The sequence below is a fragment of the Schistocerca gregaria genome, chromosome 2 (assembly GCF_023897955.1).
Source record: "Schistocerca gregaria isolate iqSchGreg1 chromosome 2, iqSchGreg1.2, whole genome shotgun sequence".
In the NCBI taxonomy this organism is placed as follows: Eukaryota; Metazoa; Arthropoda; class Insecta; order Orthoptera; family Acrididae; genus Schistocerca; species Schistocerca gregaria.
The window spans coordinates 775,109,644-775,135,430 of NC_064921.1; the positions used below are offsets into that span (position 1 = coordinate 775,109,644).

At 42.9% G+C, this 25,787-nt stretch overlaps 1 protein-coding gene across 1 annotated transcript in view; it reads right to left on the reverse strand.

The window, feature by feature from the left end:
* Positions 1-19,076, reverse strand: part of LOC126336469 (farnesol dehydrogenase-like) — a 71,762-nt gene extending 52,686 nt beyond the window's left edge. The window contains exons 1-2 of the mRNA XM_050000208.1: positions 18,915-19,076; positions 6,290-6,452 (exon numbers count right to left, since the gene is read on the reverse strand). Coding sequence (XP_049856165.1) covers positions 6,290-6,452; positions 18,915-19,046 — 295 coding nt within the window. The 5' untranslated portion in view covers positions 19,047-19,076. The remainder of the gene's footprint in view (positions 1-6,289; positions 6,453-18,914) is intronic.
* Positions 19,077-25,787: the final 6,711 nt, after the last annotated feature.

Consider the following 25,787-nt stretch of genomic DNA (forward strand, 5'->3'; position numbering starts at 1 on the left):
AACAACTTTTAGAAAGACTTCGTAAAAGAGTTCTTCGTGTCCGTGCCATTATTGCTGATGATTGGATTCTTAATCACGACAACGCGCCATCCCATATTGCTCTGTCAGTACAGCAATTTTTAACCCCAAAACAAATTTCATTACTACCACAGCCACCTTATTCACTAGATATCGCTTCAAGAGTCAAAATGGCGGTCAACACACACCATTTTCAAGCAACACAAGATGTCCAAAAAGCTGTGCCGAGGGTCTTGGAGGATATTACAGAAGATGAGTTACAGAAATGTTACCATCAATGGCAGAAGCGCTGGAAAAAGTGTGTACAATCAGAAGGGAATTACTTTGAAGGAGACAACACTAAACTTGACTAAAACGGTAAGCAACATCTTTTTCCACATCAGTCTCATTACTTTATTGTCGCACCTCGTAAATGTTGTGTTTGCCATATCTGTGATGTTCGACTCTTTGATCATATCTCACTATGGTATGCACAACTATCCTGTCTCGCGTGCAGACAAGCGCAGAGATTCCCACACGCTCTGCCACTTCTGTTGTCTTATCTACGTACACCGACCCTCTTCTCGACCATAACCCTGTGGTGCACATGGTCCACTGCAGTGGACAGCTGTTTCGCTTCTTTGGTGTCTTCAGCCAGTCCTGAGGCTGCAGATGTACGCAGGGTACAGCACCAGTAGGGACTGTTATTTGGATTGGACTGTGTGCATTTGCAGCTTCAGGACTGGTTGAAGACATCAAAGAAGCGACTATTAAAAGCTGTCCACCGCAGTGGACATGCGCATCACAGGATTAACGCTCTTGTCTAAACAACATGGCAGAATCACCCCCTCCCGTCAGAGCAGAATCCATTCTGTCCCACTTCATTGCTCAATCACTTTCTCGAAGTCCTCAGTAGCAGGAACCCGACTCTGGTTCAAATGGTTCAAATGACTCTGAGCACTATGGGACTTAACATCTATGGTCATCAGTCCCCTAGAACTTAGAACTACTTAAACCTAACTAACCTAAGGACTTCACACAACACCCAGCCATCACGAGGAACTCGACTCTGGAATAACCTCCCGCAGTATATTAGAGAACTGAATAACGTCTTCAGCTTTAAAAGATAGCTAATGATGAAACTAACAATGCAACAATAATGACTACTATTGTTCCTGTATGCACGCGTTATTCCTTTACATCCTTTTTTCCGAACACATATTCCTCATTTGCCAATGTTCTTTGTTGGTGCAGTTTCCTTCCCCTGAACTCGCTGCATCAGAAAATATGTATTTTTACGCTTATAAAGTATTTTATATCTGTCACTGTCATTATTATTATTGTTACTATTATGGTATTATTATTATTATTGTTATTATTGTTGTTGTTGCTGCTGGAAGGAGCAGTACTAGAAGTATTGCCAGTATTAACTTTATTACCCCTTATTGTTCTTGCTACTATTATTATTATTATTATTACTATTATTATTATTATTGCTATAGTAATTGGAAGCAGCAGTAGTAGAATTATTGCCACCATTAACTTTCTTAGTTCATAGTTGGTATTCTTTACTCTCAATGACACTCACATTGTTTTATTACTATTTGTTATATTAAAATGATTGTTATTTATTTAGTAACTAAGATGTAAAAAAGATACTCTATATGTGAAAGCCTGGTCATATGTAAGAGAGGACCTGATGGCCTTAATTTGATGAGGTTCAATAAATAAATAGAACAAAATACAAATTGTAGTGCTTACAATTTTCTGTCCTCACTTTGAGCGCCAAGTTAGACAGTGTGTTGCTCTAGGGCGCCAAGCTGGTAAATAAATTATGTACTGACCCTCTTACCGTGACGGTCAGTGGTCACCGAGGGTAAATCAAGAATAATCAAATTTCTAGATTCAGGGGCAGTTTATAAGAACGAAAACTGAGTAAATCAAACCAAAGCATTAGTAACTTGTATTTTCCACCAAAGAAGGAACTTAAACGATTGGTTGATAGTCTCAGTGTCGCTTGGAGTGGGTGGGAGATAAAATTTACATTAATGATCTCATGTCTCCCTCTGAATGCATTTGGTCGATACATTACAAATGTTCATTGAGCAGCTGAGCGAACTGCCACCTGGTTAAAAGTGAGAATCTTACCTTTGCGGCTGCCTTCATTGTCACCCCACCTCACTGGATTTGGTTGGGTCTGCACATGTGTTGCTAGGCAGTGGTCTGTATAACGCTTTCTCTAATGTTCTTGCATAATAAACATATTCATAGTGCAACCGCTAATTGCACCTCAAACCAAAATAACGAGTATGTTGCAATTTATAAAAGATGTTTGAGGACAGGAAGCATAGCAGGTTTCCTATCTTTTGGTTCGTTGATTTGACGGAAGTCTGTTATAGTCATTCCATTACAGTCTCAGATTCATTATAGTTTTCGTATGCTGCTAGTGGAATTGGTAATTGTGATTATTTTATTTTTACATCTAACTCATTAAGTTTACCACATCTAGATAGAATTTTATAACTTTCGTAATATTACATCTGACTTCAGCTCATGATTCTTTTATTACTGTCCCCATACAACTCCATACAACAACTGTGTGGCCTTTATTATACAGAATCTCAACAAAATTGGTCACAGATGATAACAGATGTTCATAAATCTCAAATGTTGTATATCGAGAGCTATAAATATTAATTTCTGAATAATTTAATTTCAATATGTGTTTGTGTATCTGATTAAGTGTATTTTATTATGTATTTAAAAGTACATAAATGAAAAGGAAATAATTATTTCAAATCTTGTTAGAACATGATAAAAAATAAAAAATAAATTATTAATAGCTGGTTCGGATGTCGCGGAAAAATAACCACAAGTGTAACTTACACAACATTACTTCAGAAGGAAACAACAATTATTTCACCGAATTCTAAGTGCGAAAATGACAAAAATTAACTGACTGATACGTTACCAGGACATAAAATGAAAAGCTCGATATCTGACAAAACAAACGTCTCGATCACAAAAAAATATTACACCTGCCAACCGCTCAGTGAGTTTCGTGCCTTGTGGGTGATGACCATCATCAACAACAAAAAAAAGATAGATAATATTCATTTCTTGTGTATGCATGTCTCCTTCATTGTTCAGCGTCGCCTGTGCTAAACTTACTGGCACATCAGTTTTCGTCTGTTTTGTTCCGCAGGTCATAGGTAATACGATAATCCGCTACTGATGTAAACTGTTGCTGACCAAGCTTCTTACTTCGTCCAAATTTCTCAGCGATTTTCTTCTATCCCAGAATTTGTTATATATCACCTGGTTTATTGAGGGTCTCATCTACATCTACATCATACTCCGCAAGCCACCTACTAATGTGTGACGGCGGGTACTTTCGGTACCACTATCTGATCCCTCCAACCCCGTTCCACTCGCGAATAGCGCGTGGGAAGGCGCCAGCTATCCTTTCCTAGAGTAAACATGGGCTGCGGCAGGACCAGGCGTTGCGGCCCACACTTTCTCGTGTCTCTGATATCTGACCGCAGCAAAAGCAATGGCAAGAACATGAGGAATGCCACAGGGATCACGCAAACCAGATCTCTGCCAGAGGCAGTTCTATTCTACCATGTTTTGATCATTTCATTTAAACGCCACATTTGCACTTCGATGACGAATAAGAGAAGAGCGTCCAACAGTACAGCAATTTATATTGTGAGAAACATGATTCTGTAATTACTGCATGTGTTGGCTTACACTGTTTCAAGTAATTCAGGTTTTTCCCAAATAAATCCTCGTTTATGTCACTTGTGCATTTGCTAGTCAGAGCTGTGTGTTACGCGGTATTATTCCTTAAGTGACTTGTGATTCTGTAGTTCTTACACGGGCGGTAAGACAAAAACATCCCCGTATTTTAAAAATTTTTTTATTCGATTTTAGCCACATGAGCTGCGGTACTTCTCTTGTCGGTAGTGATACTGTAGAAAATACCATATTTCGCTCGCAAGTTCCCCAGTGCAAAAATAAATAAAGCAGCCCATCGTACTACAATACATGCTTCAAACAAATTTCTGGTTTTTCTATTTCGGTATCTACATCTATATTCTGAAAATTGCTGTGAAGTGCACGGCATAGGGCATTTTCCATTGTTCCAGTTATTAGAGATTACTTCACGTTCCACTTAGATGTGGAGCGCGGGAATAATGACTTAAGTGCCTCTGTGAGTGCTGTAATTAACGTAATCTTCTCCTGACGATCCGTACGGGAGCAATACAGAGACGGTTGCAATGCATTGCTAGAGTCATCATTTTGCACTATTCCTTGAATAGAATTTTAGAAACACGACTGTGCACTAAATATTTTTTCTGTTTCAAGAAGGCTCTGCTAGCAGCCACATTGTAGACTACCAGACTACAATGCCTGCAGTAAGGAAACATAAACTCTTTAACCAATTATTATGTAGTAAATACCCAAAATAAAAATCATAGTTCTATAAAAAATAAAGAAAGAAACTTAATGAACAATTAGGAAACATATACACGACCTAACATGAAAAACTTCATATCATTGACCCCACAAAATAATATTTTAACTAAAATAGTTAAGCTAATCTAAACAAAGAAATACTCACCCTTCAAACAGAGAACGTTTAAAGGCAATCAATGTAAACTTAATAGGTGATACTCCCGAAAATAAGTAAGAGAGCAAGTATAAAAAGAAATATTATCTCAACAGAATCGAACTTATGACGGAGTAGGTGTTGAAAACGTGAGAAGAGATTACACCCCCCCCCCTCCCCATTTTAAGCACGTTTAATGCCGATGTCATCAGAGTGCGTTTATTGACTCTGTTCGCTCAAATACAGTCTAACAAATAGTTATGCCTGAATTTGCAACACAGATTAGTTTATCTGATACTTTGTGTGGTACTTCCCCACATTTTCGTGTATCGCGGTTTCGTTATTCGTTCCTCTTGTCCCAATTAAATATAAGGTGGCTTAATAAACAAATATTCCTGACCCGTTCAGCCTAGGGGCCACCTGCAATGTGTGATAACTGAAGAAAACTTCACAAACTATGATCGGTCAAAGAAAAAGCGTTTTATTGGATGACAGCGTAACTCTGTCAGAACCGGTCACCCAATAAAATGCTTTTTTAGCGATATTGGCTTCTAAAGTTTTCTTCAGACATCATTAATAAAAAAACGTTTTCTTGCCATTAACACGCAATGGCTCCCACGCTTACGCGATTGTAGCACTTCGCACTTCTGTGCCCAAAACACTGAATGCTCGCAGCGATTAATGATCTGAAATTAATTCCTTGAATACTCGTCCCAGCACCTCTCCACATTCTGTTTCATAAATTTAACAAATACCGCTTCTCACTGTATTTGCTCTATTACGTTCCGCGTCACGGCTCTAGATGTTTGACCGGTCCAAAGTCGCCAACACAACTCCCCACTGTTCTCAAACAGGCCGACCAGTGTGGCCAAGCAGTTCTAGGCTCTTCAGTCTGGAACCGCACGACAGCTACGGTCGTAGGTTCTAATCCTGCCTCGGGCATTGAACCATTTTGTTCTCCAACACAGGCGGAAAGAAGTACCACGAACCCCCACTTTCGCCGACAATCGACAATCACGGCATTTTACTAACGCCCAGAACGTTCCAGGGGGTCAGCGATGATGTTGTCGGTCCAGAATGAGGTATTGTGCTTATTGCTCTCAAAGGTTTCGATAGCGGTCCTGTTTCAGTGGGCTCACTTCGGCTGAAAAGATAGAGTAAAAACTTTGTCGATATATTACTTCATGACTATGCTGTTACTCGTCTGACAACACGGGCAGAATTGATTAGTGGAATTGGCTTGAAAAATTTGCATTCGACAACATTATTTTACGGTGTGTTCCCCCGGTAGCTGAGTGGTCAGCGCGACAGAATGTCAGTCCTAAAGGCCTGCGTTCGATTCCCGGCTGGGTCGGAGATTATCTCCGCTCAGGAACTGGGTGCTGTGTTGTCCTAATCATCGTCATTTCATCCACCACCGACGCGCAAGTCGCCAAAGTGGCATCAAATCGATATACGTGCACCCGGAAAACTGTCTACCCCTAGTCACACGACATTTACATTTTTTTTAGTTTACGTTAACATTAAAACATGCTGCTAGTTGAACACAGTTTTTTTTTATTTTACTGGATACTATATGTACTGCAGTAGAAACTCAAGTACATGGCTGTCCATAGAGTTTCTCTTATCATCAGAGCAAGCGAGTCCCTGGTTAATGCAGACCGCTGATCGGCTCACCGGTGAGGGACGCCTCGCTGTAAATGCCGGCGTTGTTGACGAGGATGTGGACGGCGCCGAGGTGTTGGCGCACCCACTGGAAGGCGGCCACCACGTCGCCCTCTTGACTCACATCGCCCTTGAGCGCGTGCAGCCGACCACCGCCGACGTCCTTGGCGAGTTCCTGTGGCACAAACACACGCACGGGTGTCCTCAGCTGCCTTTTACACTTACGTGGGCATTAACAACATTCTTACCGTACTCTGACATTTATTTTATGTTGTGGTCTTCACTCCAAAGACTGGTTTGATGCAGCTCTATGGGGCTACTCCATCCTGTGCAAGCCTCTTCATCTGCAACCTATATCCCTCTGAATCTGCTAACTGTATTCATCTCTCGACCTCCCTCTACTATTTTTACCCCACACGCTTCCCTCCAGTACTTAACTATTGATCCCTTGATGCCTCACAATGTGTCCTAACAACCGATCCCTTCATTTAGTCAGGTTGTACCACAAATTTCTATACTCCCAAGTTATACTCAGTACCTCCTCATTAGCTACGTGATCTACCCGTCTATTCTTCGGCATTCTTTTGTAGCATCACATTTCGAAAATTTCTATTCTCTTCTTGTCAAAACTGCTTATCGTCCATGTTTCACTTCCATACATGGCTACACTACATACAAGTACTTTCAGAAACGACTTCCACGCACTTAAAGCTATACTCCATGTTAACAAATTTCTCTTCTTCAGTAACACTTTTCTTACCATTGCCAGGCTACATTTTATATCCTCCCTAAGTCGACCATCATCAGTTATATTGCTTCTCCAATAGCAAAACTCCTTTACTACTTTAAGTATCTCATTTCCTAATCTAATTCCCTCTGTACCACCCGACTTAATTCGACTACATTCCATTATCATCGTTTTGCTTTCTTGATGTTCATCTGATATCCACCTTTCAAGATACTGTCAATTCCGTTCGACTGTTCTTATAACTCCATCGCTGTCTCTGACCGAATTACAATGTCATCGGCAAACCTAAAAGTTTTTATTTGTTCTCAATGGATTTCAATTCCCACTCCAATTTTTTCTTTTGTTTCTTTTACTGCTTGCTCAATACACAGATTGAATAATATCAGTGACAGGCTACAACTCTGTCTCATTGCACTGCTTCTCTTTCATGCCCCTTGACTCCTATAACTGCTATCTCGTTTCTGTGCAAATTGTAAATAGCCTTTTGCTCTCTGTATTTTATCCCTGTAATCCTTAGAATTTGAAAGAGAGTATTCCAGTCAACATTGGCAAAAGCTTTCTCTAAGTCCACAAATGCCATAAATGTAGGTTTGACTTTCCTTAACCTATCTTTTATGAGAAGTCGTAGGGTCACTATTACCTCGCGTGCCGAAATCCAGACTTCTGTAATAGAATGTAATAATGTTACATGTTGACAGATGTGAAAATTACCGAACTATCAGTTTAATAAGTCACAGCTGCAAAATACTAACGCGAATTCTTTACAGACGAATGAAAAACTAGTAGAAGCCGACCTCGGGGAAGATCAGTTAGGATTCCGTAGAAATGTTGGAACACGTGAGGCAATACTGACCCTACGACTTATCTTACAAGCTAGATTAAGGAACGGTAAACCTACGTTTCTAGCATTTGTAGACTGAGAGAAAGCTTTTGACAATGTTGACTGGAATACTCTCTTTCAAATTCTGAAAGTGGCAGGGATAAAATACAGGGAGCGAAAGGCTATTTACAATTTGTACAGAAATCAGATGGCAGTTATAAGAGTCGAGGGACATGAAAGGGAAGCAGTGGTTGGGAAGGGAGTGAGACAGGGTTGTAGTCTCTCCGCGATGTTATTCAATCTGTATATTGAACAAGCAATGAAGGAAACAAAAGAAAAATTCGGAGTAGGTATTAAAATCCATGGAGAAGAAATAAAAACATTGAGGTTCGCCGATGATATTGTCATTCTGTCAGAGACAGCAAAGGACTTGGAAGAGCAGTTGAACGGAATGGATAGTGTCTTGAAAGGAGGATATAAGATGAACACCAACAAAAGCAAAACGAGGATAATGGAATGTAGTCGAATTAAGTCGGCTAATGTTGAGGGTAGATTAGGAAATGAGACACTTAAAGTAGTAAAGGAGTTTTGCTATTTGGGGAGCAAAAGAACTGATGATGGTCGAAGTAGAGAAGATATAAAATGTAGAATGGCAATGGCAAGGAAAGCGTTTCTGAAGAAGAGAAATTTGTTAACATCGAGTATAGGTTTAAGTGTCAGGAAGTCATTTCTGATAGTATTTGTATGGAGTGTAGCCATGTATGGAAGTGAAACATGGACGATAAATAGTTTGGACAAGAAAAGAATAGAAGCTTTCGAAATGTGGTGCTACAGAAGAATGCTGAAGATTAGATGGGTAGATCACATAACTAATGAGGAAGTGTTGAATAGGATTGGGGAGAAGAGGAGTTTGTGGCACAACTTGACCAGAAGGAGGGATCGGTTGGTAGGACATGTCCTGAGGCATCAAGGGATCACCAATGTACTATTGGAGGGCAGCGTGGAGGATAAAAATCGTAGAGGGAGACCAAGAGATGAATACACTAAGCAGATTCAGAAGGATGTAGGTTGCAGTAAGCACTGGGAATGAAGAAGCTTGCACAGGATAGAGTAGCATGGAGAGCTGCATCAAACCAGTCTCAGGACTGAAGACCACAACAACAATGTTACATACCATATTATTCATTTACAGCTACTTGATAGATGGCCAAAAGATAATCCAGTCTATGGGTAAAGTAAAGATAAAACCTGGGTTTAATTTAATGGAATAGCTAGCCATGGAAAAAAACAGCACAGAAGTCTGAGAGCTACTGAGAACTCTGAATAATGAACCAATAAATGCCATCGGGAAGGAGAATTACTGCCAATCCGGTTGTTGATCAGCTGCTAATAAATGGCAAAAGAAATAGTCCAAAAAAGACCACCGAAGTAGCTGGAAGATACCTTGAAAGTTAGTTAGGCTGGCAAGGCGGCTGGACTAGGCGGTATCTTGTGGCGATAACGGATCAGTATCTGCATCATTCGAAAGCACACCTCTCGAACACCGACTTAGCTAGAACCGACCGTGTTCAATTACTCGGACTGACAAAACTCCGATCTGTCACCCCTAAATTTACTCCGTGCGGAAATTTTCAGTTAATTGGGGCCAGTAATACTCTACTTTTCTTTAGTTTGGCGAACACAACATTCAAACATGAAAGTAAGTACCCAAAAACCATAACAACACAGCAAATCAAACAATTACCACTGATAAAATACTCTCCTAAACAAACTTGACAACTGGTGACGTGTTTCTACCTAATAATACAATGACAGACAATGCATAGCACGCAAAATCCATCGGCAGAACACAAAAATTCACATGTGATCAAATGCGAAACAATAAAACATGCAAATGAAGGTAACACTTAGAGACTACATAAGTAAATAAACAATGGGAATTAAAAAATAAAAAGTAACCGAAACAGTTTTATCTCATTAATATTAGTAATTATTGTTTCGGAACTTAATAGGTTTACAAAGACATTATGGTTATGGAAAGAAATAATTAAATGAATGAAACCAACTTTTGACTGCTGCTCTCAATATCGCTAAACATAAAGCTCAATAGTACTACAATATGGCAATTTACAATTATTTAAAGTGAATGACTAAGTTATTGTCGTTTTTACATCAGTGGTTAGAACGTTGTAGCTCGTGGTATCTCTTAGCCAATAGCTATTTTTCCTTCAAAACAATTTCCACTTAGCCGGCGAATAGTCGACATCCGCATATTTCGTCCATGATCCTCGAGATTGCAATCCAATAATTGCTGTTGTCTTGCTCATCACCTTATTGGTGAGCTCCAGTTGTGAATGTAACAAGTACGCTACGTGTTTGCAGAGTTAATTCCAGTCTGCGTATCTTCATATAACGACGGGAATAAAACACGCTTCTTTCCATTAACGCGTGATTAATTCCGATGCCATAATGTTTGCTATACACATTAGTCACAGTTTTCCTTGTTATGGTTTACGATCACGCCGCGGCACTTGTGACAGTACATCCGAGCGCACTACGAAAGTAAATCAAGTCAACTGTACTGTGGACGACCAGCCCGTTGCTTAAACAGAAAAATAGGTACCGTGCGCAGTCGCCTATGCAATCACTTCAATCTCTCGGCAACCAGCACACCATACAGTCACACTGAAAATTATTCGTATCAATATACGACACGAAAATTTGTTACCATATTTTCTGTTTCGCCGGCCGTTGTGACCGAGCAGTTCTAGCCGCTTCAATCTGCAACGGCGAGACCGCTACGGTGGCAGGTTCGAATCCTGCCACGGGCATGGATGTGTATGATGTCCTTAGGTTAGTTAGGTTTAAGTAGTTCTAAGTTCTAGGAGACTGATGACCTCAGATGTTAAGTCCCATAGTGCTCAGAGCCATTTGACCCATTTTCTGCTTCATTTCACAGTCCGTGGTATGCACTAAACAGTTTGTGCTGTCTACAATCGAAAACAGCATCTTTACTGCATGTACATAAGCTTTATGCTTAGTGAGGCAGAACACAGTTCCGGCAAACGAACAACGCGACACGTAAAACCACTTGTTGTTTACTCGCGCTACACAGAGGGATCATAGATGTAGCACTGTCCAAACACTGATATTTTTCAGCGGCCTCGAAGACAATATGTAACAGTACGTACATACATGTGGCACGACAGTCACCTCCACTCTCTTCTTCTCATTCGACCTGTCAATATAACTCTACATCGCTCATACACTTCGCTTCACATAATACTTCTTAAAATTCTGATTAACTCGATTTACGGGTTTATACAAAATCACAACCTCTTGTTACTCTGTCCACAGAAAATGAATTCAGATAACATGTTAACAAATAAGAAAGTATACAACATCAGAACAACTGAAGATGGTAATCACATTCATAACGACTATATTAGGTAAACAGAAACATAATTATAACAAGAATTACATTTACAAAACTCCTTCTGAAATAATCCTTTCAATGTATGATGAAAATAAAGCAGGAAAGAAGTAAAAGAAAATATAGAAAAAGTAAAAAAATTGTATGTCAGCCTATAACGTTATCTTTACAATCTGTATGGAGCAGATTCACTACTTTAGGAATATTACCAAATAATGGATCCTACCGCTTTTCAACAATTGTCTGCAACAATACCATAGCGCTAAAAACAGGAATAAGACTAAAGTGTTATAAACCTTATAATTAAATTTTCCCTAAGGCATTTAAGTCTCGTCTTTATCTACGATAACGTTGGAAGCTGAAGAAGTGAACTAAATTTTGTGCTGCGGCCGGGACTCGAATCCGGCCTAGTAACCAAGAAGACCCGTTTCGAGTCCAGGCCGAGGCACAAATTTTAATTTATTTCTTGAGCTTCTAACATTATCGAAGACTAAAGTGGTTGCAATACAGAAACCTGGTGAGCAGCCTAAAGACCCAAGGAATTTAGACCAGTTTCATTCCTGTGTCATCTGTATAAAGTATTTAAAAGAACCTTTTGAAACCTGTACTTCTGTGGGTTATGGCAAATAAAAGTGGCCCAGAGAACTCAGATAGTGACCACCATTCGTCTCTTGGCACTTTTGGGCCCTGGTCAACAGGTTATTGAAGGCAGGTGGAAACTTTTTTTTTTCCCGCCTGGAATTGCTGCAGTCAAGTCCTAAATGCCCTGCTGCAGTCCTTGAAGACTACGAGGGTTGTTGCAACACACCATAGACTTGAGCGGTTTCCACACAAAGTAATGGCACACCCCAGATCAGGTGATCTGGGTGACCAGCTAGGACTATGACCGTGACCTCTTCTAACAACTCCGTCAGGTGCGAAGATTGTATAAATGTGTAAAAGTGCTAGAAAGTTTGGCCATCTGTATAGGCAGTTGCTCCATCCTGTTGGAAGTAACTGCAGGTCTTTTCCACCTCCGTTAATGCCGCCACTCGTCCAGGCCACCTTCATTTGCCCCACCATGTAGAGGCCTACAGACAGGCAACTGGCAGAGTGCTGTACCAAGTGGTTGCCTGCCTGCAAGTGCGTTGCAGTAATTTGGAGTTTTTCTCTGTAAAAGCACACTTTTAAAATTCTCAATAAATGTGGGGGGCGGGACGAGAGGTGGCACCGAGGTTATTGCCGAAATGGAGGGGCCCCCTTGCTGCTTTATTCACTCGTGTGACAATGTGACAACTCTCCATTATCACGCCACAGGAGGGCATGAAACAGGAGCACTACAGAAGCATAAGATACCTTTGCTGCTTCGGATGATTTTCAAATTTCGTCAAATGCATTTCAACAGTCGTTAGTGGTTCCATTCTGTACACTAGAGCAAAAATTGCGGCCGCACTGTACTCCAAAGGGGTGAGATCATGTTCAGTGGGTTTGCTAGCCCACGACGTCCTCCGAGTAGAGCTGAAGAGTGAGAAAGATATCACCAATATCAAATATTGTTAAGAACTTGTTCCTGTTGCTCAACGCATTGCAAACTGTCCTTTCCGAATATGTGGGAATCAACGTCGCAAGGAAAGGCTCAAATGGTTCAAATGGCTCTGAGCACTATGGGACTTAACATCTATGGTCATCAGTCCCCTGGAACTTAGAACTACTTAAACCTAACTAACCCAAGGACATCACACAACACCTAGTCATCACGGGGCAGAGAAAATCCCTGACCCCGCCGGGAATCGAACCCGGGAACCCAGGCGTGGGAAGCGAGAACGCTACCGCACGACCACGAGATGCGGACGCAAGGAAAGGGAGGGGGGGGGGGGGGGGGGGGTTCACTGACGCCCATTATGGCACTCCCTGAGGCCTCTTCGTGTCGATTTTGAGCGGCGGTGTGTCTGAAGTGTTTTCTTCGGCTGCTCTAAAGAAAACTTCGTGTTTTCAATGCTGGGCGTCGCGGTTCTAACCACCATTGCAGAGCTGTAAAACGAAAGGATGAAATGTGGGTTAATGGGGTCTGTGACGATCTTGCCATCATATGATACGCCCACGGTGGTTTCGGATAGAATTGTGGTGAAATTTGGTGCCAACGGGACTTTACTTGTTACATGAAGTTCAGGGCTCTGCCCTTATTTCTGCACGTGCCGACACGTTGTTGTTTGAGCGTCGTCGATCCCAAGGGTGACGTCGCACGGCTGCACGCTTTTGCACCAGTACAGAGGAAGGATGTAAGCACCTCTGAGCCAAATTTCAAACGTCTGCGTCGCAGTGGGGGGTAATTACGGACTTCAGAAAACCTGTCCTTTGATTCTGTTGTGCAGTGTCGATCACCTACATATGCTACAGCATCCAGAAAACCGAGATTCTGTTCTAGGATATTAGTACACTGAAGTGCCAAAGAAACTCGTATAGGCATGGGCACTCAAATATAGAGACATGTAAACAGGTAGCATACGGTGCTGCGGTCGGCATCGCCTATATAACATAACAAGTGTCTGGCGCAGTTGTTACAACGGTTACTGTTGCTACAACGGCAGCTTATTAAGATTTCAGTGAGTTTGAACGTGCTGTTATAGTCGGCGCACGAGCGATGGGACACAGCATCTCCGAGGTAGCGATGAAAGGGGGTTTTTCCCGTACGGCCATTTCACGAGTGTACCGTGAATATCTGGAATGTATCTCCGACATCACTCCGCCAGGAGAAAGATCTTGGAAGAACGAGACCAACGACGACTGAAGAGAATCGTTCAACGCGACAGATGTGCAACCCTTCCGCAAATTACTAAAGATTTCAATTCTGGGCCATTAACAAGTGTCAGCGTGCGAACCATTCAACGAAACATTATCGGTATGGTTTCTCGGAACCGAAGACCCGCTCGTGTACCCTTGATGACTGCACGACACAAAGCTTTACCCCTCGCCTGGGATCGTCAACGGCGACATTGGACTGTTGATAACTGGAAACATGTTGTCTGGTCGGAAGAGTCTCGTTTCAAATTGTATCCAGCGGATGAACATGTACGGGTATGGAGAGAACCTAGTGAATCCATGGACCCTGCATATCAGCAGGGAACTGTTCAAGCTGTTGAAGGCACTGTACCGGTGTGTCGCTTGTGCAGTTGGAGCGATATGGGACCCCTGATACGTCTAGATACGACTCTGACACGTGGCACATACGTAAGCATCCTGTCTGATCACCTGCGCCCCTTCATGTCCACAGTGCATTCAGACGAATGATGCGACACCCCACACGTCCACAATTGCTGCAGTGTGCCTCCAGGAATACCCTTCTCAGTTTAAACACTTCCGCTCGCCACTAAACTCACCAGACATTAACATTATTGATCATATCTGGGATGCCTTGCAACGTTCTGTCCAGAAAAGATATCCACCCCCTCGTCTCTTACGGAAATATGAGCAGCCCTGCAGGATTCATGGTGTCAGTTTCTCCCAACACTACTTCAGACATTAGTTGTGTCCATGCACTCTCTGCCATCACAACCATGACAAGATGAAGGGACACGATTATAGAACATGTGTTAAGACGTCAGGCAATAACTTCTACCGTACTGCAAGAAGCTGTAGGGGGTGAAAAATGGAGAGGGAGATGGAGATAAGAGTGCAGCGAAGAAATAGTCAAATACATTTGGTGCAAGTGGTACTTTGAGATGAGGAGGACTGCACAAAAAAGGATTCCTTGGCGGGGCGCAACAACTTACTGACCAGACTGATGATCTAAACAGAAAAGTCCCTTTTGTAGCTCGTCCTTTGTGTCTTATACCTAATCAGCCAAGAAGTTTCGAGACAAGGTTAATGAAAAAGATAGAGAAAATCTAAGATGATGGTTTCCATACTTCAAGTGTTCTATAGAGTCTCTCCTCACTTGAGTACAACACACATATATCGATGAGAAACTGTCAGATAAGTACTTCTTTGGGAAGTTGTTCAATTCGTCCGTCCCATTGGGGTGAATGTCGGGTACGTCGTCAAAGCATTGATGCTTCATGTGAAATTCTGCACATTGCCGTTTTCTGCTAGGTTCGTATTGATAATACCAAGTCTCACCATCCATGGTGATTTTTTCCAGAAACACGATTTTCATTTCAGTCAAGTTGTGGCAAACGTCGACACTTCATGTTTTCCTTTGGAAGTCAAGGTGTATGGGACAAACTTTGCATACACTAGTATCTTATTTGAAAAAATCTGTAGAATGTTTTGAACAGTTGATTCAGAGATGTTCAGTCTGTTGTTCCACTGGGATTTGTGACACAACAGCGTTGCCACACTACGGCTACAATCCCTCTACTTAACACACTATCGCAAAACCAACGAACCTGAGTACAGCTATCGAGGATCTCGGTACCGACCTGACTGCACTACCAAAATAGGCGCAGGTTAAAGCTGAACCCACGCAAGACGCAAACGGTACTGGTTGGTCATTCTAGGCCCATGAGCGCGAAATATCTAGAATCCCTACCATCTTTAATACTAAATGAGACAAAAATCAACTTATCTCCTTTAGTGAACAGTCTAGGAATGACAACAGATGAAAATCTAAATTGGACTGAGCACGTAATTATAATGTGCAAGAAGGCATCACCATCTCTTCATGCACTACAAAAATATAAATAGCTCACCCCTCTTGACCCAAAAAAGAAACTTGGACAAACTCATACACTTCCAATTATTTATTACAGAGACGTTATCCTGCAAAGTCTTTATGAGGAAAGCTCACGGCGTGTGGAACTGGTTATGAATGTCTGTGTTCGCTACAACTGTGATGATCAATTTCCCCATCATATGTACAGCTATCCTGGCTGCGTGCAGACAAGAGCAGAGGCTTCCATTCCCCCGTGTCATCTCTGCTGTCTTATCAGTGAACAGTGTGCTTGATATCTTTCCTCGACCTTAACGCTTTTATCTGAAGAACACGAGAGAAACACTCATTCCCATTAGAGCAAATTCCACTCCATCGTTCTGCCAATTTCTCGAAGAACTTCTCAGTAGCAGGAACCAGACTGTGGAATAATCTCCCACATTATATTAAAGAACTGAATAACATCTCCAGCTTCAGAAGACACTTAATGAGGTGTCTAATGAAGGAACAACAGTGAGTAGCATTCTGCATGTAAGCACTGGTTACCTTTGTACATCCTTCTTTCCAACCAGATCTTCGTCATTTCCCAATATTCTTAGCTGATGCTGTCTCCTTAAATTTCCTTTCCCCAACTCCCTGTATCAGAAAATATCAATTTTGTACACTTATAATTCTTTTTATACCTATCGCTATTATTATTATTACTATTACGAACATTAGCGGCAGCAGCTGGATGTAGTATTCCTACAAGTACTGCCACTATTAACTTAATCAATTCATAGATAGTAAAATTTACTCACTCTGCCACTTAATACACTAAAATCATTCTAATACTATTTTTCGTATTAAAACTGTTATTTCAAGGTAGCTGTGATGTAAAAAACAGACCGATGTAAGAGAGGGCCTCATGTCCATAATCAGATTAAGTTAAATAAATGAAATAAAATAAATAACACTGCCTGCTCACAACTGAGGGAGCGGCCTTGCCGAAGTGGATACACCGGATCCCGTGAGATCACCGAAGTTAATCGCTGTTGGGCGTGGCCGGCTCTTGGATGGGTGACCATCCAGCCGCCATGCGCTGTTGCCATTTTTCAGGGTGCACTCAACCTCGTGATGCCAACTGAGGAGCTGCTCGATCGAATAGTACCGGCTTCGGCCAAGAATACCATCATTACGGCCGGGAGAGCGGTGTGCTGACCCCACGCCCCTCCTATCCGCTTCCTCCTCGGAGGATGACACGGCGGTCGGATGGTCCCGGTAGACCACTCGTGGCCTGAAGACGGAGTGCTGATCACAACTGACTGTACGAATACACATCTGTTGTTTGCAGTAGTTAGTTCAATCTGCCACTGTAATTAGTGCACTGACGTCGCTTATCAGTGCCGGAACGTTTTGTATGGCCGATGTATACTTTCCATATACCAAGTAACTGGTCACTCTTCTAATATTAGCAGTCAACACCACAGACCACTGTTTCTGCGCATGCGCAGTCTGCAGCATTCTCAAGATTTTTGAACTGGTCACTGGTGACTGACGTGCCTAAAGCCGTGGGTACACGGACCGTGCTGTCGAACGTTAAAGTTGAGCGTGCCAAGTTCAACGTGCTGCTGAACACTCAGGAATGATGTGACTTGTGCATACGGTGCTTGGGCCACAACGTGGTATACGCGATCGTAACGCACACCAGCGGCAGTTGAGGGATGTTTCTAGTTCGTGAATCACACTGTTTACTCAACGGGCGCGCGTAAAATTCCCACGTTAGTTCTATTAAAAAGCACATTTCCTCCATCGTCCACGAAAAGGAAAGTACCATGTCCAGTCAATAAGGAATCATGCTTATATAAGTTCCATTACAAACAGTGCGGTACAAATTTGGAATACTTCCCTGCAACAGATAAACATTATTTCATCATTCCCACATTTTATTAAAACCCCAAGGTCAGTCTTACTTAATCACTGTTCCTACCCAATAGCAGAATCTTTGCAACATGTGAATTACGAAGCGTAAAAGAAAAAGGAACAAAATATCTTTTCACAAGTAGCGCAAGCTGTCCTGTAGATTAAGCCAATCGAACAGTCACCCATCCAAAAAAGGTGAAATTATATTTACATAACATCAAGTATCGTAGTATATACTTATATTAAATTAATAATAAAGTATCAGAACTTAATAAAAACGCTAATGTTAGGAAATAAAATTTAGAAGTGTCAAGACGCGAACATCCGCCACAACTATCAAAGCAATATGACACTGACGCTACTCATTACGCTCATTTTCTTTTAATCTTATTTTGTTCGTTTTCGTTCGTTTCATCTGGTCGGCGCGGACGGCGCAAGACACCCGTTCCAGTTCGTTGTTGATCCATTAACTTAGTTTTTTTATTACAGAAGGCAACTAACTCTCTGACCGAACACGCTGAGTTACCATGCCGGCTATTTCGATAATCCGACAACACATAGACACAGCTCGCAATTAATCAAAGTATCTTACCCGTTGCAGAAAACTTTATCGTAGAAACGTTATGAATTGAAATTTAATTGTAACAAATTATACCAAGAACAATGTGTTTTGGGTGGATCTTCCGTGTATCACTGCCTTCATAAGCCTACTCTCATAAGACGCAAGTTACAATAATTCTTTTGCCATGAATACGATGTTTCTCAACGTTTGGATGCACAGTCCGTATGCCGACGGCTTAACCCACTTGCGATGTAACTGGCGGCTGAACTACGCACAGACACGTGACGCGCGTTCACCACGTGCAGTCGGCTTTGACCAGAATGTCACTCCCACGGAACAGGCTTTAAACCCTGCCGGGTACATAAACAGCTCTCTCCGGTGGCTGCGGCCCGCTACATTCTCCGAACAGCGAAGTGCCCTGTGCGCATGCACAGTACGTACAGCCGAGTCCTAGCGTTAAGTATCGGCCGTATCGCTGTAGCGTGGTTAGTGGGGCGGTGTCGGCAGCTGAAGCTGTAGCTGCGGCGGCTGCTCCCGCGACTGACCTGCACCCTGTCGGGCCTGCGGGCCACTCCCACAACAGTGACGCCGTGCCGGAGCAGGGCGCGCACCACGGCGGCGCCGATGCCCGCGCTGGCGCCAGTCACCACCGCCACCCGGCCCCGCCAACGATCCATGGCGACTGACTGTGCGCTACTGAGCTCGCCTGCCCGCCTCTGCTGACGTCACGGCAGCAGATAACGCACCGCCCGGCACAGTTGAAGCCCTCTAGCGGCTGCATTCGTGGCCGTTATCGCAGTGAGAACAGCGGCGGAGCCACTGTGTAAACATAGCGATGCTAGAGGGCAACTGTGTTGGCAGTAATTGTTGGAACTCAGTCTGGCGCCGCACTGGATCCTTCAGGGGAGTCCGTGCCACCGACCTGCCGGCCTGCGGTCCGTGCCTGAACGGCAAGTTGAAAAAGAGAGAGCAATATATACTCGTACACTTCTGGCCATTAAAATGGCTACACCACGAAGATGACGCTCTACAGATGCGAATTTTAACCGACAGCAAGAAGATGCTGTGATATACAAATGGTTAGCTTTTCACAGCATTCACACAGGGTTGCCGCCTGTGAGGACACCTACAACATGTTGACATGAGGAAAGTTTCCAACCGACTTCTCATACACAAACAGCAGCTGACCGGCCTTGCCTGGTGAAACGTTGTTGTGATGCCTCGTGTAAGGAGGAGAAATGCGTATCATCACGTATCCGACTTTGATCAATGTCGGATTGTAGCCTATCGCGATTGCGGTTTATCGCATCGCAATGACTGTTGGCAGAACATGGAATCGGTGGGATCAGGAGGATAATACGGAACGCCGTGTTGGATCCCAACGGCCTCGTATCACTAGCAGTCGAGATGACAGGCATCTTGTCTGCATGGCTGTAACGGATCGTGTAGCCACGTCTCGATCCCTGGGTCAACAAATGGGGACGTTTACAAGACAACAACCATCTGCACGAACAGTTCGACTACGTTTGCAGCAGCATGGACTATCAACTCAGAGACCGTGGCTGAGGTTACCCTTGACGCTGCATCACAGACAGGAGCGCCTGCGATGGTGTACTCAACGACGAACCTGGGTGCACGAATGTCAAAACGTCATTTTTTCGGATGAATCGAGGTTCCGTCTACAGCATCATTATGGTCGCATCCGTATTTGGCGACATCGCGATGAACGCACATTGGAAGCGTGTATTCGTCATCTCCATACTGGCGTATCACCCGACGTTTGGTATAGGGTCCCTTTGGTTACACGTCTCGGTCACCTCTTGTTCGCATTTACGGCACTTTGAACAGTGGACGTTACATTTCAGATGTGTTGCGACCCGTGGCTCTACCCTACATTCGATCCCTGCGAAACCCTACATTTCAGCAGGATAATGCACGACAGCATGTTGCAGGTCCTGTATGGGCCTTTCTGGATACAGAAATTGTTCGGCTGCTGCCCTGGCCAGCACATTCTCCAGATCTCTCACCAATTGAAAACGTCTGTTCAATGGTGGCCGAGCAACTGCCTCGTCACAATACGCCAGTCACTACTCTTGATGAACTGTGGTACCGTGCTCAAGCTGCATGGGAGGCTGTTCCTGTACACGCCATCCAAGCTCTGTTTGACTCAATGACAGGCGTATCAAGGTCGCTATTACGCCCAGAGGTGGTTGTTCTGGGTATTGATTTCTCAGGATCTATGCACCCAAATTGCGTGAAAATGTAATCACATGTCAGTTCTAATATAATATATTTGTCCAACGAATACACGTCTATCATTTGCATTGCGTCTTGGTGTAGCAATTTTAATGGCCAGTAGTGTATGTGTTTGTGACATAAACCCTTTCCATCGAAAACTTCTCTCCTTCATACCTCTTCTGTGTTACCACAGATGAAGTGTCACTGATCTCATTTGTAGTAAGATTGCAGTACACGAGATGTGCCTATTTGGTTCCACCGCCCTGAGTGTAATGCGTAATTTCGAACTAATGTTCACTAACCTACAGTCTTCTACAGTTGTTATCCCCTGCGCAGAAAAGAGCACATAGGTCGTGAATCCATTATCTTGAGGCCGTAATAAACTCTTAAGGAGGAACTGATATTTTAGAAAAAAATAAATTTCCAATCATTTTGTTTATACGGGATGCTACTCCCTTTTTATTAACAGAACATGAGAAACTGCACAATCACATTCCACTTTAGAATCACAAATACTTTCCATACTTCAACAAAATAATGAAATGCGTAACTCCGTAATTATTATCACATTGTTCTTAACTACATGTTCGAATGACTAGAGATTGCTACTCAAATCCTTAACTGATACCGCCCGCGGCAAACAACATGTCTGCCCTCCGAGAGTGCAGAACCAGCTCTGATCTATCAGCTCTCCGACCGCCATCCCAGTTAGGCTCGATCCGAAGACCTCCGAAGTGCTTCGTTTACCTTTACGTTTAGCAGTTGTTTCAAATGGTTCAAATGGCTCTGAGCACTATGGGACTTAACATCTGAGGTCATCAGTCCCCTAGAACTTAGAACTACTTAAACCTAACTAACCTATGGACATCACACACATCCATACCCGAGGCAGGATTCGAACCTGCGACCGTAGCGGTCGCGCGGTTCCAGACTGAAGCAGTTGTTTATTATTCTGCTGGTAATTAACAGTTTTGAAGTAATGGAATGATACGCTGCTATTGAGACATGCTTTTACATGAAATCCAAGTAAATACACTGTTTAGGTTTTCTAATATTAATAACAGAAGATTATCATTTTGGCGCGCAACTCCCTAACTCAGTATCCAATCGCGGAGAAGGACCTCGATTTAGGTGGTCTTTCTCTCGATACCTGTACCAAACAAACCATCTGTCATCGGTACCTCACACATTATGTCAGTTTGCCACTGTTGCCCTCTCAACTGCTCTAAGAAGAGCTTTTTGTAGCTCAATAAATTAGATCCACAGGAAGTGCAAAATGGCTAAGCAGGGATGGCTAGAGGACAAATGCAACGATGTAGAGGCTTATCTCACTAGGGCGTAAGATAGATACTGCCTACAGGAAATTTAAAGAGACCTTCGGAGAAAAGAGAACCACTTGCATGAATATCAAAAGCTCAGATGGAAACACAGTTCTAAGCAAAGAAGGAAAATCAGAAAGGTGGAAGGAGTATACAGAGGGTCTATGCAAGGACGATGTACTTGAGAACAATGTTATGGAAATGGAAGAGGATGTAGATGAAGATGAAATGGGAGATACGATACTGCGAGAAGAGTTTGACAGAGCACTGGAAGACCTGAGTCGAAACAAGGCCCCGGGAGTAGACAACATTCCATTAGAACTACCGACAGCCTTGAGAGAGCCGGTCCTGGGAAAACTCTACCATCTGGTGAGCAAGATATATGAGACTGGCAAAATACCCTCAGACGTCAAGAAGAATATAATAATTCCAATCCCAAACAAAGCAGGTGTTGACAGATGTGAAAATTACCGAACTATCAGTTTAATAAGTCATGGCTGCAAAATACACGCGAATTCTCTACAGATGAATGAAAAAACTAGTAGAAGCCGACCTCGGGGAAGATCAGTTTGGATTCCGTAGAAATGTTGGAACACGTGAGGCAATACTGACCTTACGACGTATCTTAGAAGAAAGATTAAGAAAAGGGAAACCTACGGTTCTAGCATTTGTAGACTTGGGGAAAGCTTTTGACAAAGTTGACTTGAATACTCTCTTTCAAATTATGAAGGTGGCAGGGGTAAAGTATAGGGAGCGAAAGGCTATTTACAATTTGTACAGAAACCAGACGGCAGTTATAAGAATGAAGGGACATGAAAGGGAAGCAGTGGTTGGGAAGGGAGTGAGACAGGGTTGTAGTCTCTCCCCGGTGTTATTCAATCTATATATTGAGCAAGCAGTGAAGGAAACAAAAGAAAAATTCGGAGTAGGTATTAAAATCCATGGAGAAGAAATAAAAATTTTGAGGTTCGCCGATGACATTGTAATTCTGTCAGAGACAGCAAAGGACCTGGAAGAGCAGTTGAACGGAATGGACAGTGTCTTGAAAGGAGGATATAAGATGAACATCAACAAAAGCAAAACGAGGATAATAGAATGTAGTCGAATTAAGTCGGGTGATGCTGAGGGAATTAAATTAGGAAATGAGACACCTAAAGTAGTAAAGGAGTTTTGCTATTTGGGGAGCAAAATAACTGATGATGGTCGAAGTAGAGAGGATATAAAATGTAGACTGGCAATGGCAAGGAAAGAATTTCTGAAGAAGAGATACTTGTTAACATCGAGTATAGATTTAAGTGTCCGGAAGTCATTTCTGAAAGTATTTGTGTTGAGTGTAGCCATGTATGAAAGTGAAACATGGACGATAAATAGTTTGGACAGGAAGAGAATAGAAGCTTTCTAAATGTGGTGCTACAGAAGAATGCTGAAGATTAGATGGGTAGATCACATAACTAATGATGAGGTATTGAATAGGATTGGGGAGAAGAGAAGTTTGTGGCACAACTTGACTAGAAGAAGGGATCGGTTGGTAGGACATGTGTTGAGGCATCAGGGGATCACCATTTTACTATTGGAGGGCAGCATGGAGGGTAAAAATCGTAGAGGGAGACCAACAGATGAATACATTAAGCAGATTCAGAAGGATGGAGGTTGTGGTAGGTACTGGGAGATGAAGAAGTTTGCACAAGAAGAAGTTGTAGCATGGAGAGCTGCATCAAACCAGTCTCAGGATTGAAGACCACAACATCAACAACAAGATGGCTGTAAAGCGAGAAATGTTACACCTGATGCCGTCGATGCTTGATACATTCTGTCATGCAAATGTAGCAGAATGACTAAAACCGCAAACAATAGAGTCCAAGAAATATTCTAGGCATAACATGGAGAGACCATGCCACAAATGAGATGACTCTGACACGGGAAACAATCCATCGCACCTCACGTAAGACGCAGTGGTAAAATGGCGCAATGGATAGCCGGTCAAAACCTGAACAGAGATCAAGCATGAAAACAGGAAGAAGGCGTACTGAACTGTGAAAAAAGAAGCGAAATAGAAACACTGAACAGTCCAAGGTCAGAATGTGCAACATCGAGACAGATGTTAGAACCACGGCGTCGTGGTTGTGTAGTCACGGTGTGTGACTGGGAAGTGGGGGATCTCTGTTCAAGTCTCCCTCGTGTCCCTCCCATTTTTCCTCGACATTATGATCTGTCCGTCCGGTCATTGAAGTGTCAGTTCTCCTTCTCTGATCCTGCCATTTGTCATGCTGTTCACTGCTTCTAAAATGTGAGTCATGTGGTAAGGATAAACGGGTGTGAACTATGTTAGAACAAAGGAATTCAAGAGTGAAAACTTCCAAAACTGAACGCATGAGTAATAATATGTGGCACTTACGGAGAACAAATAGGAGGTACGTACGTCTGGAGATCCCTTTCTTACACCGCGCTGTTGCAAAAGGACTTTACTCCACGACAGAGACATCAATTGGAATACAGAGAACAGACACTGCAGTGACAGGATACACAATTCATAATTTTATGAAAAAAATGGGGAACCAAGTAGATTTGAACACGGATTTCCATTTTTCAAGTCAAACACCGTGACTGCATAAACACGACACCGCGACTGTTTCAACTCGCTCGATGTTGCACATCTTGAGCTTGTTGGACCGATCGGCTTCTATTCTGCTTCTCTTTTCTCATAGTTCAGTACACCTTTCTCATGTTTACATCCTTGACCTGGTTTCAGTTTCTCACGGGCCATCTTACCACCAGGTCTGAAGAGGTCGCGATGGGAGTTTCCCTTGTGAGTACCACAGCCTGTAGCTAGTCTCAAGCAACGTCGCCTGCGGTGTCTAGGACACTCACATAGTATGGACAACTCCCGTCTTCCTCGATGCACACTACTCAATGAGACAGCACTTGCCACAAAACCGCCTGGTAGACATGCATTGCCCTTTAAGCATTGCGCGAAGTGTGATATGAGAACATTTAAAATTATACGTAATTCACTGACCAATTAATACAGTATAACAAATGTTTATGCACATGTGTTAAAGCTATTAAAATATAAAACTAAATTAAAAGTCCAAGAGTCGACAGTAGTTGTTTTTATAGAAGTTCATTAGAGACTCACCCAACCGGCTGTGCAACTTTTAAGTTGCAATTCTGGTGTATATAAAGCTATGTCATATGGTATACAGGCCTAGTACAGAATGTTGCAGACATAACAGTTGGTATGGCTAGGCCAAGCTCTCAGCCTTCATCAATGATGAATGTCGAGTCTGCATCATGACATGATATATTAAAATATATTCCTGTGCACCTTTGTCAAGCAGCAGACTGTGCATTTACTACTGATTGCAACGAATGGGAGGAGGTCGTCGAAAACCGCAGCAGATGTAGGAAAGGACTGCAGCAAGTTCCACGACGGCGCCTGGCTGAACACCTTAGCTGCAGAACGAACATGTAGACAACTGCGAACTCCTGTTTCGGGGTGATATACAGGGTACACGTAACACACCTGTGGGTGCCAGGTGGACCCTGGCGTTGGACTCTTAATTCACCAACGAAAATTCCTGCGTGGTGCTGCCTGAATCTTCTGTTGGGAACTATCTGACTCTATAGACCAATCTGTAGTGACATCTCTGTAGTCTGGGGTGTGTGTTGTGGTACTGTAGTTGATGGGGAACCACTGCAAACGCTGTGGACTGTTTACCAATATAACTTTATTATATCCTCTCCTCGTGATCTCTCGACAGTGCAGCTGGCGTCAGCTGCTAGGGCGGCGCCCGGCGCTGCTGCGTCAGAATTCGGGCCCGGAGTACTCACAAGTGAACCTCCCCATCGCACCCCCCTCAG